The 12,792-nt window shown below is 36.7% G+C and overlaps 1 protein-coding gene across 1 annotated transcript in view; it reads right to left on the bottom strand.

The window, feature by feature from the left end:
• The window catches only part of CHL1 (cell adhesion molecule L1 like), a 219,151-nt gene that overhangs the window by 13,719 nt on the left and 192,640 nt on the right, over positions 1 to 12,792 (bottom strand). Inside the window, exons 18-24 of the mRNA XM_061128058.1 lie at positions 9,763 to 9,864; positions 9,394 to 9,591; positions 7,908 to 7,978; positions 3,061 to 3,283; positions 1,725 to 1,840; positions 1,281 to 1,485; positions 947 to 1,069 (exon numbers count right to left, since the gene is read on the bottom strand). Coding sequence (XP_060984041.1) covers positions 947 to 1,069; positions 1,281 to 1,485; positions 1,725 to 1,840; positions 3,061 to 3,283; positions 7,908 to 7,978; positions 9,394 to 9,591; positions 9,763 to 9,864 — 1,038 coding nt within the window. The remainder of the gene's footprint in view (positions 1 to 946; positions 1,070 to 1,280; positions 1,486 to 1,724; positions 1,841 to 3,060; positions 3,284 to 7,907; positions 7,979 to 9,393; positions 9,592 to 9,762; positions 9,865 to 12,792) is intronic.

Here is a 12,792-nt window from a genome sequence, read left to right on the forward strand (position 1 = left end):
TGGTCCAAATGACGTGACTGTAGCAGTGGGCTACAGGAGGAGGATTCCACAAACACAACTACATGCACAGTTGAGACCGGAAACATGCCTCAGAGACAGAAGAGGCAGGGTAGGGTAGAAGTTACTGTGCTCTGAATCTCCACTACATCATTTCTTTTTCTGTTTACAGTTTTTACATTTAATTTACTTAAACTAAAAGTAGAAACAAACTATTCACTCATTTCTCCTACCCCTCCCCAACTTCCAAGTTTGGGGCCACCCACCACCAATCTATTCTCTATCCACTACATCATTTACTAACTTTTTTCTTTGCATATTTCCTAATTCTCAAGGTATCTTATATAGATGGGTGTGTGCGTGCTCAATCGTTTCTGACACTTTGTGATCCTGTGGACTAAAGCCCGCCAGGCTCCTCTGTCCATAGGATTCTCCAGGCAATAATACTAGAGTGGGTTGCCATTTCCTTCTCCAGGGGATCTACCCAACCCAGGGATCAAACTCGTGTCTCCTACGTCTCATGCATTGTCACTGAGCCACCTGGGAATACCTATATACATGTTAAAATGCATATTTTCTGGTGTCTATTAACTTACTGCTTTTTTCCCCTCAAAACAAGGATTGGCAAACCTTTCTGTTAAGGACTAGATTGTAAATATGTTAGCCTTCATGGGCTATGTGATCTCTTTTGCAATTACTCAGCTCCGCTGCTGTAGTAAGAAAGCAGCTATAGACAAATGAGTTAGTGGGCATGGCCATGTTGCAATAAAACTTGTAAGAACAGGGAGCAGGCTTGATTTGATCTGCAAGCCAGTTTACAAACCCCTGTGCTATTAGTAAGTATGCCAGCCTACAAACCATGAATTAGATCCTCAGCATGGGAAACCAAATACTCAACCAAAAAAAAAGGAAACATTAATAGGCAAATCTAATTCAAATATGTACTCACTTATCTGGTACTGCAATAGATATCCAGTCAAATTTCCATTCAGTTTCTTGGGTAGCCCCCAGGACAAAGTGGCAGTGTCTTTATCAACTTTGATGACTTTGAGAAAAGTTGGTTGTTCAGGTACTGGAAAACACGAAACCAACAATAGATACTCCAATCAGTCAATTTCTTTAAAAATTATAGTTTTTTTTTCTTTTTATTAAATTGAAGAGCTAACTCATATGACATATGTACAACTTAACTTCTAATAAGGAAGGAAATGTTTTGACCATTGGGATATTTGTTATTTTAAATTGTTGTTTATAAACTAGATATTAATCGTAAACTGTCTCACCTCCTTCTGGTGTTTGAAATATAAAAGGCTCACTCTCTGGACCAGCTCCTTTGGAATTATAGGCTAAGACTGTTAAGTGAAATTCGCTAAAGGCATCCAGAGAAGGAACCATTCCATAGTTTCTTTGTCCTGAAAATCTCAGAATGTTTACTTCTTTGGGATGTGCCCTTCCATCCAACAGGCTTTTTGTCTTCCACCAGTTTACCTGCAATGAGAATAGGAACCCTTTAACATATCACCGACTCAATGGACACGAATGTGAAGGACAGAGAAGCCTGGCGTGCTGTAGTCCATGGGGTAGCGAAGAGGTGGACACGACTTAGGGACTGAACCACAGCGTATCACCAGTGGTAGCAGATTTCTCTTTCAGCTTCCAAAATCAGTTCTTATTTGCAGGAAATATATTAATTTGACATTGAGAAGCAGAAAAGCTATGATAAAAACCTGATATCCTTTCAGGTGTCCGTGTACTCTTTCCTTTGGAACTGTTGACCAGGTGACTTTAACTAATGTGCTGTTTACAACATCCACCCCTTGGATCACTGGAGCTGTATCAGGATCTGTTGGGCACATAAGAAGGATTAGCTTTCAAATCATCCAAACACGATTATTAGGATCCTTTTCTAAAGGTGATCCTTCATTTTTTTTTTTTTTTAATCTGAGGAAAGCACTTTTCTCAAATCAATTTCAAATGGAATGAAGAGAGTTTCTCATTACAGAAGAGTTTCAGGGCCCCAATATTAATAGGTTTCTAGAAAAGAGGAGGGCCTGTACCACACAGAAAACCCCTGTCCTGATGGATATGGTGTGAGCAATATAACTGAAAACAGTGGACAATGAAATCCTCCGTGGGCACCTTGCCTTGGAAACATGTTAACTAGACTAATATTATAACTCAAATGACTTGGGAGTTTGATGAACATGAATAACATTAATTGAGCATATTCTATGTGTCAGACACTGTTCTGAGAGCCTGTCCTGGATTGGCTCACATAATCCTTACAACAGTCCCATAAAATGGTATTATCATCATCCCCATTCTTCAGGGGAGCTAACTACAGAGAAGTAAACCAAACCCACCACAGTCAAGGCTAATGTATCAATTCCCAGTGAGGACACCTGAGTAGTGAGGACACAGGTGGCAGGTAAATAAGGAGCTAGTTGTTTCACATTCCTGCCCTTCTTCTCTTCTTGGATCAAAATATTACTTTGGATACTGTAAGAACAATGAGAATAATGCCTACTATCTAGTTATTTGCAATGCACTGTCTTTCCTTTTTCCAGAAATTTATTTGCAGCAGTTCTTATGGTATCAATATCTAATAATAAAATCATGTCATTAGTACCTCAAAATTCTGCATGTGAGTGATTCTATATGAAATCTGGGCCTGCACCTCACCTTCCTTAGGAAGGCTCCAGCCTTGAGGCCAGGTGTGGCAGCAGGCAGCTGTTAGGAGGGCCTTGACAAGTAAGGGCACGTCTGATTGGACACCTGTGTGCACTGATGGTTCCAGGTCTTTGATGTTCATTATGGAAGTAGCATATTTGGGGGAAACTGAATAAAATTAAACCTTTCAATGTTCTTCCTCACCACCATCCTGACAACTCTCCTGCAGTCAGCTCTAAAGTAGAACCCATGTGTCCAATTTCTTTTCATCTCCCACTGTTAAGTACAACCTCTTTGCATGCAGTACTTGCTCAAAAATGCTCCTCGACAAGGGTGCAATCTACTTGAGAAAAGCTATTCCAGAAGTGGTGGGGTGTCGGGTGCATCACTTACAGTCTTCTCCAGAATAGAGAATCACTGACTGTGGCTCAGGGCCAGAGCCCAGGTGATTGATGGCTTGGACCTGGACATCGTATGGCGCGTAGACAGCAGGTGTCATCACCCGCAGGGTGTGGTTGGTGACTGTCTCTTCCTCCCACTCCACCGGGGCTCCCTGCGGCTTCCAGGTCACCCTATACTCCAGTCCGGGTCCATTCTGCTCCATGGCTTTCAGAGGCTAAAACAGAAGGTTGGCTTGATCACAGATATGCTGAGTCAGGGGGCAGAGAAGCCACCCTAAGTGGCACAAAAAATGTGGCAATAAAGGGATCATTTTGGGGGAGATCTTTAATCCCCCTCTTTGGTTTGGAAATGCTTGTGAAAAGTTTTGTCATTCTGTTCATTTAAGCTTTAGAGTTTCTCCATCCCCTCCCCAAGTAGAAAGAATCCCACAATTTAGATGTCTGGAGTATGCCCTTGTGGTTAATTCTAACTGTTCATATATGAAAGAACTTACTAAGAAATTTCATAGAGGGTTTTAGCTTTTCTTCACACTTTCTTCCATTTTCTATTTTTTTCATTCCTAAAGAACTGGCAGAAATGAAAAGGCCATGGCTATGAGTTCCCTAAGTATAGTGTTGGTCGCTCTTTGCAACCCCAGGGACTGTAGCCCGCCAGGCTCCTCTGTCCATGGAGTTCTCCAGGCAAGAATACCAGAGTGGGTTGCCATTTCCTACTCCAGGATCCCTTAATATAAATGGGATTTTTTTCATGGCTTTTCAGTCAAAACTCTTTCCATCTGACTCCATCCATTATCCCCCATCTTCCTTCCAAGAGAAGACAGAGAGCAAGTAAATATTTTTGGATAATATGTATTTGCATGCACTAGTACCCAGAAGATACAGCTCCTCTTTAGGATACAATAGTTCCCAGCTCCTTGTTCATTCTGTTTCTTTCTCTTTTACCAGAAAGTGCTCCCATCCTCCAGTTTATTTTGCTGTATAGAAATATTTACTGGAGGAATTTCTCGAATAAGAGATTGGTTATTTCCGCTCTAGCTTTTAATTAAATACTTTAATTAAAAAACATTAATGTGATTTAAACCATCTACATAATATCACAAAAATGGGAATATGCATTTAAATGAATTATATACAATACATAAAAATTTGATCTTAGCCATAGATTTATAAGGGTCACTTGTATAACTAATAATTTTGCCTGTATATGCAAGTGGTTCAATAACCATATGTAATGTTTTTATAGAATTTGCAATACTTCTTGACTCAGATTAATTTATCAGTACTTAATAGAGGAATTGGATGGAATAAAATTGAAAGAAGAATAGTATATCAGCAAAATAATTTCAAGTCTGGTGCTTATTCTAGGGTTAATAGTTAAGTTCTGTAAGAGGAAAAAATATGAAATCAAAAGCTTTCTGAGATTTTCACAGCCATTGTTTATATTTTGCTTTCAAACTTTTGCCCCAAGATATTTCCTACTCTCATATAGATAAACTTACCAGAGGCTCTCACATTGACCAGATAAGTCAGGTTACAAGCTTTTAGTTCCATTCTACAATCTGGAATTACAATTACCTTCAGTCCCAACTGACAATAAGTATGTACAAATACTATTATTCAGTTTACGCATGTTTTGCTTTGAGAAAAATTGTTGCATTTGATAAAGCTCTCTGAAAAATTTTAAAACAAACTGTGCCACCCTAGGTAACACTGTTAAGAAAAAATCTTACCTAAATCGCCAGCCTCCTTGGTGCCTAGACTCCCAAAGAAACTGCAGGAATACCTCGTATTTGGCTTTCAGACAGTGGACAACAAAACCTCAACAAATTCACAAATAGATCCCAAACAAAGATAACAAACCATAGTAGCCAGGGGTGTGGGGTGGGGAGCGGGGGAAGATCACCAGCATTCCTTCCCCTCATGCAGCTGCTCATAAGAAAGGCATCTCTATAAAAGAGGTTCTTAATTCGGTGTCTAGGCATCTCTAGATGGGGTCTGTGGATGCCCTTCAAAGGATCTGAAAACCCATAGAACTGCTAGTAAAATTTTCTATGTATAATTTCTTAGAACAAAACTGTACTTCTGTTGTATTTTCAAAGAGATCTATGAACAAAGCAAGGTTATACTGACTGATCTAGAAACTGGACAGATTTTTTGTACTGCCTAAATTCATTTTAAAGCTGGTGGTTTTCTGATTACAATTGTAGTAGAAATAATAAGTCCTACATCCTTTAGAGGGCTTAAACTACTTGGCTGTGATCATATAACCAGGGTATTGAGAAGTTGCTATTTCCCAAACATTAATGAAATGGGTTTTTGTTTGTTTTGATCATTTTCTGGAATCTGTGAGATTAGATATTTGCTATTTTATTGAAGTCCAAATGTAACATAAATACATTTATACTTAAGAATAAAGTATAAACTCATCATTATCTTAGAAAATAATGTTAACTAAAAAGAGTAGTTCTATCATTAAGTTAAAATTTAATGTCACTTTTAAAAAAAGTGAGTCCTTAATATTTGATGTGCCAAATTTATAAACATAATGTATATACAATAGAACATGAGTTAAATAAGAAAACTGACATCCATTTTGACTGTAAAATAAGGTTCACCTATCAATGAATAAATGCACATTCACTAATAAGTTACAAATAAAAGTTGGTATATTATTTTTCTCCATTGTATGTTTCATAATGATATTATTTTATTTCTCCTGTATTTGCCTATTGTCTGTCCCTCCCACTAGATTATACATTCAGGAAAATAAAGACTATTTTTGACTGCCATATATAAACCAAGGACCTGACAATACTTTTATTCATAGTTAATGCTAAAAAGAAAACATAAACCAAAAGAGAATTAGGGACAATCAGTCTGTTCCTATTTAATCCTTTTGTGAAAGATCAACGTTTTCTTCCTTTTTTTTTTAAGACAAATTGCTCCTCTCTGATCATTATCTTGTAGATAGGAATTATTTTGTAAGTCAATCTTTGGAGGGGATCTGGTAATCAATTTATTCTGTGTGCTTGTCAGCTTGGGGAAATAGCTGGCATTTAACTCCAGTTTACAAGATAATTCATGCGAAAGAATAACTGATGAGTAAATGTTCTTAAACTTCACTGGTTATGCTTATAGTTATTAGGCCTCTGACATTTCAAAATGACACGAAACACAATGGAATATATTATGAAGGTAATTGTCAGCTTAGTTTCAAATCTCTATTTCCTTCCTCTGGTCAGATAATTACTAAATTATGTGTCATTTACTTTTCAAAGACAAACTGTAAACACTTTCATAGTTTAATCCATTCTTCCAAGAAGAGAGCACTAGTAATTAGTCTTGTGTACCTCTGGGGGGGAGGACACAGTGACTCATGAATAGAATGATCAGTAGGAAGGACTGCAGATCCCAGCCCTCTTTTCATCTCTGACTCAGGGCCTGCATCTGGGTAAGAACACAAAACTGTAGCCCCAGCTTCTCTTTACTGAACGTAATGCTGACAGCATGGAGCTACTATAGCCCTCCCAGAGGAGTCGTGACAATTAATGAACTAATGTTAGTGGAAAATGGTGCACTTCTCTGAGGAAGTGACCTGATAATTATACACTATTACTGTCATCTAATCCAGTTATATCATCTACCTAATAGAAATTTCTATGGAACTTAAAAGACAATAGATACTCTAAAAGGATAAGATGCTAACATAATTTTAAATATGGTAGTAGCTATTTGTGGCCATATATTCAAGAAAATAATACTATTCTTGACTATATTTAACTTCGGTATATTGCCAATTATTTTTCAAATTTTAAGTTTGCAAAGCTTACTCTCACTGAAATGGGAATAAAGGGTTAGTTTTACATAAAAATTTTGACTACATATTTTGTAGGTATGGGCAATGTTATCGTATAAGATCAATCAATGATGAAGAAAAAAGGAAATCAAAACTTTGTACATTCTAAAATTCTTCCAAAAATCACATCTGGAATGAGTTGTGGAAATAAATTAATATATTCCAGCATACATTAAAAAATGCTTGTAAAATTCAGTGACTTCAATATCAGAAATCTGTTATTACTCAGAATCACTAAATGGTAACCTACTTTCAAGTAAGTTAAAATACTTGTTCATGAAACATGTCAAAACAGAGGAGAGGAAAAGTTTCCTACTGTTACAGAAGAAATTTAGAAATGGCATTAAAAAAATTAGTGTCATCTGAGCAGATACAAACTTTTGTGCAAAATTCAAAGAGGAAAGTCTATTTTAGTAACTCTTAACAAATTATATATATATATATAAAGAGAAAATGAGTAGAGCTTGAAGTTCAAAGATATTCATGTGGAAATCCTAGTTTTGTTGATTTCTAATTGTATGGTAATAGGCCAGTCTATCCATGGACCTGTTTCTGTATCTAGGACACAGTATTAATGATGCTCTCTTGACAACATTGGTCTAAGAATTTGATATGAGTTCACAGAATGCTTAATAGTGCTTAGTAAGTGGTGACTGTTCCTTAGGGGTCATACTTTTGATATGCTTAATCTTTATTGGCCATGTACCAAAAGACAGTGAAAGATTATCAGTATTTTTTTTTTGAATGGGAGAGGATTAAGAATATTGGTAATAAAAATATTAGGAATCATAAACTTTGGGGGATGGATTATAATGAAATCAGCCTATAAAAACTTTCTTAAATTATCTACAATAGTTAAACTCTATTTTACAACATATTAACATATTAATAAAAGATATTATTCTATCATTATACTTAGCATGTGGATCTAAAAAAAGTAAAAAGAACACAAAGGTAATAAATAACACATGAAGAATCCTTACCTCCCATTTGATAATCATTTCCTTGGGTTGAGAAGCTTGAACTCTTATATTTTGTGGATTCTTGTCTGGAGCTGAAAAAGTATAAATATGAAAATTACTTTTCCCTATTGTATGAGCTATAGATATATCATCCCTCTGCCCATAAACAACAGATTTTTACATAACTTTGATCATATTTGTTTATATCTGGCCCAGTTTGTAAAAAGATTCACAGCACTTTTATATAATGATTTTAAAATGTATATATTTCACATATAATATTTATACATATATATTATGAAATGATCACAATAGTTAACACATCTCACCTCACATAAAGCAGCATTTATATGTATATACACACACACACACACACACACACATATGTGTATATATATATATATATATATATATATATATATAAAAGGAGTAAAATCATGTTCATGGAGTGATATAATTATTATTCATTGGAGAATAGAAAGTTTACTTTACCTGTCTTCATTTTAAACCTGCTCTTAAAATTCTAAACACACTATTTAAATATACATTTTAGTTTTAAATCTGCTTTACTTTTTTAGAATTATTATTAGAAATGTGATGTGAATGTTTGCCTCTAAGTGAATAAAATTAAAGGTCATATATTAATATCAAAAGATAAGTTTTAGGGGCATCAAATAGGAAACAGCAGGTAATGTCCCCATGAAATATATTCAGATGAATCTATTTTATAAGAAGGGTTAAGTATGGAGTTTAGTGCCAAGATGAACTTATATTAAAATCATACAAGTACCTGATTAAGTTATTATCTCTGCTTATATTTTCTCAACCCCCAAAGGGAATTATATCCTAGCATATTTATTTCAGACAGAGAGGGAAAAAATACCATGCTATTACCACATTGTTAATCATTTCTAATCAGTAATACAAATCATTACAGCACTATCAATATTTTTGCTTTACTGGTTTATAACATTGTATAAGGCTCATGTTTACAATATTGTATTTTGAATTTGAATTCTGTATATACTACAGCATGTTGGTTCTTGAGAAATTTTTTTAAAGCATCTTGACATTTTAGGTAGATATTAGATATCTATTGAGATACAAAAATGCATAAGTGCATAAAATGGCATTACATGCAATAAAAATTGAATGCACTATCTATAACATGTCAAGAGTTTTACTTCAGAAAGTTGAAATGAGGAGAAAAATAAAGAGAAAGTTGACTTTTATATTGAACTTTAGTTTACAACTTATTTATGGTATCTGATTTTAACATAATACTTAGCTATCAGAAACTGCTCAGAATGCTTGTTCATGTACCTCAAATATTTATATACAACTTACAAGACAGATGTCCTTTGACTATTTTCCATGTTGTTAGTTCTCTACTGGAGGAAATCTAAAATCCTACACCATGTCATCAATCCTTTTTTTTTTTAAAGATGCTCAAGGATGCGGCAAACTAAAATATTTTGTTAAAAACTTGAGGTGTGAGCATCCATACCTGCTGGGGGTGTTTCGTGATGGCCTGATGGGTGGCTAGGCTGGCTTCTCCCAACTTCATTCATGGCTATGACCCTGAACTGGTATCTCACATATGGAGCCAAAGACAGCACGACTGTTGTCTCCTTTCCTTGGACTCGAGTCAGCTCTTCCCACCTTCCAGGCTCCTCTTTGTTTCCTTCAAATTCTACAATATACTCTGGCAGTGGAAACACAGAAAAACACATTAGAAATGACTGAGAATGTTTAAGTTCTGCTGAGGTTTACATATAATATTAAATGTTTCAAAGGATGTTTTATGGATAATTCACTCATGCACCGGTGGCTTCAATATTAACTCTGGAGGGCACAGCTAGCCCGTCTCCCCTACCGCTGATGTTGCTACTGTGGTCATCTCCAGCCTCCCACGTCAGTCGAACACTTCTGTTCTGTCTGTCCGACAAGTGAAGGTTTTCTGGTGGATCCGGAACATCTGATTAGTAATGAAAAATAAAGGTAAGGAGAAGGCAGATCATTGCCTTGTCAGTCCCACTTCCTCACTCAGGCACGCTGCAATCCCCTGCTTCCCCTCCTTGCCCCTGCCTCCACTCTGACCTGCCAAATCTCACCTGACCTTCTGGTTCTATTTCAAATGCAGGTCCATCCACATCTGTTCCCAACTGTATTACCTCCCTATACTGTGACTCATACACTTACTTGTATGCTTGGTTCATCTCTTGTATGGGACTAAACAGATCTTCCAGAGTAGTGACCATACTTTATTCATCTTTTACATCCCCAGTGCCTTGCAGTTAAATGTTTTGGGACTAAGTAAACAGTGTATTATCACTTAAATCATGCATGTAATTATCATATTAGAATGATAAACTTAGGTCCTATAAGTACAGGAAAATAAGAACATGAATTTAGGCTTTCTTTTCTACAGTAGGCTTTGGATTTTTCATTTATAACAATGAATTATCAGTATATTATACCTGGAGTTCTAAAGAAGAGTAGGAAAGGGATTTATATTGGAAGAAGATATTGAGCTCATAAATGTTGTGATAGAGACTAGAAACCTGAGTAGGCAATGACAAATTTTAAGCGTGTTAAAGTACATGGAAATTTCTGGTACTTTAAACTTAAAAGGAACAAGAAAAGAAAAAAAAAAATTGGTATCACTAATGATCCTGACTTCTAAAATTTGATTTCACTTCTCTCGTGAATTCAAGGACACAGTTTTTCAGAGGAGACAATCAAAGTCATGTCTAATGGCACCTTAGGTGAGTTTTCTTCTCCAAGTGGGAAAAAACATGCACTATCCCTGTATTTAACAACTATTGGGAATTTATACTGACAAACATTGTTTTCACTTCAGAAGACAGCATGTTTCTTTTTAAAATGTGGTCAGTGACTATGTTCCCACTGTAGAATCCTAAATGATAATTTACTGTAGAGCCCTAAATAAGAATTTATTTCCTCCACAGGCTTGAGGATATCTGAACTCAGAGAACTTAAGCTTCTCTTCAGCATGTACTAAGTCTACTATTTCTCAAGTTTCTTGAAACAGCCAGTGCAACCTGTTTTGTCTGACGTTAAAATCTGCTCTTTCTGAGAATCACATGGAACTACGATAGATGGACTGCAACTGAGACCTAAAAGAATGTTGCTCTTAAAGGATGCTTCTGGCAAGGCTTTTCAAAGTAACTTCTGATTGAAAAGGGTTGACCATATGCTTTAAAATACTATTTTACAGGAAAAAGAGTCTTTTAGAAACTATACATGGATTTGACATTTGTTACTGTCAGTTATGGGGATATGCTTCTTAAAATCAAAGACTGACCTGAAAAACGAGGGTATAAACTCCAAGAAGTGGTAAGAGGATGCCCCCTATCTCATTAAATATTTATTATTTTATTTTCACTCCAAAAGCATTTGGCAATTGTTTAATCAATAAATAGTACATATAGCCACTACTTAAAATTATCAAACTTTAATAGTTCTAGAAGATGGCAGCCTAATTACAAGACTGGCATATCAAATTTCACAAGAAAATTTAGATGGCATGTATCAGGTGGTAGGGATGCCAATCTCCTTGCTATTGCTCAAAATACTTGAGAGCAAAGCCCATGGATCCTGACATTGACATTTAAAATTGTACTTGGGACAAATTCCAGTTTACCTGAATTTTAACCATTTTATCTGGTGAATCACTTACTGGAATGATTACTAAGGACTGAACCTTTCTGCTTTTAGTTCCCTGAAGTAGCTGAAATACATCTCCTAAAAAGGTTTCTTTTGAACCAAGTTCATACCACCTATCATCTATCATCTGACAGGTAAAAACCTAACATTTAGGGGGAGTTTTTAGGTGGTCATTTGCTTCACTTGAAACATGGTGGTCATTTATCTCACTTGAAATAAAGTGGTCATTGGCTTCACTAGCAAAGATCCAGCCTCTTTACTCATTTTCCACCAGCCTACCTCAAAAGGGACTGAATACTTTCCTCTCGTTCTGTACCCATGGGAGGCAATCTCCCTGTGAATCCCAGTGACCAGAGTGCTAAGGATACAAATGCCTGTTACTAGTAAGGATTCATCTAGACACATGGTCAAGGCATTTAAGATACTTCCCTGGTGGCTTGAGACACTAAAGAACCTGCCTGCAATGCAGGAGACGTGGGTTCGATCCCTGGGTTGGGAAGATCCCCTGGAGAAGGGAATGGCAACCCACTCCAGTATTCTTGCCTGGAGAATTCCATGGACAGAGCATCCTGGCTGGCTACATACAGTCTATGGGGTCGCAAAGAGTTGGATGCGACTGAGTGATTAACACTTTCTCTCCTTCTCTCACCAAACCACTTTTAAGGACTGTCAGCAAGCTAAAGGAAAACTAACTGGTACCCACTGAAATACAGTAATGAGAGAAAACTAAAATGTCTTTGTCAGGCTCCCAGCAGAAAGTAAACAGTTCACACAACTTAAGGTAATTCAATGAGTTTGTAACCAAAGACTCAAAAGATATGAGCAGAATATCCGGGGTGAAGGGTCGGGGGTGGGGAGTGGGCAGTTACTAGAATTCCATCATGGAGAGCCGTGTGGACAAAGCCTCTCTGGGAGCATAGATGACTATGGCAGAGGGACACAGCCAGCTGGCAGGGAGGCAGTATCCGGAGAACACACCCTCCACCGACCATGTCTACGGCCATGGCTCCCCCCCGCTGGCTGAAGCAAATGAAAGCTGAGGGTAAGGGATGTCTATCGCTTTCCGGTCAGAGAGCAGGTGAGATTGAATCCAGAAGGGAAACTAGGAGAGCTATCCAACAGTCTATGAGCTGCAAACATGGATGACTGCAAGCATAATTGCACTGATTATACCAAAGGGGCATGCACATCTCTTTCTAATCAGCATTATTATTAT

This window comes from Dama dama, chromosome 24, assembly GCF_033118175.1.
Source record: "Dama dama isolate Ldn47 chromosome 24, ASM3311817v1, whole genome shotgun sequence".
Classification (NCBI taxonomy): domain Eukaryota; kingdom Metazoa; phylum Chordata; class Mammalia; order Artiodactyla; family Cervidae; genus Dama; species Dama dama.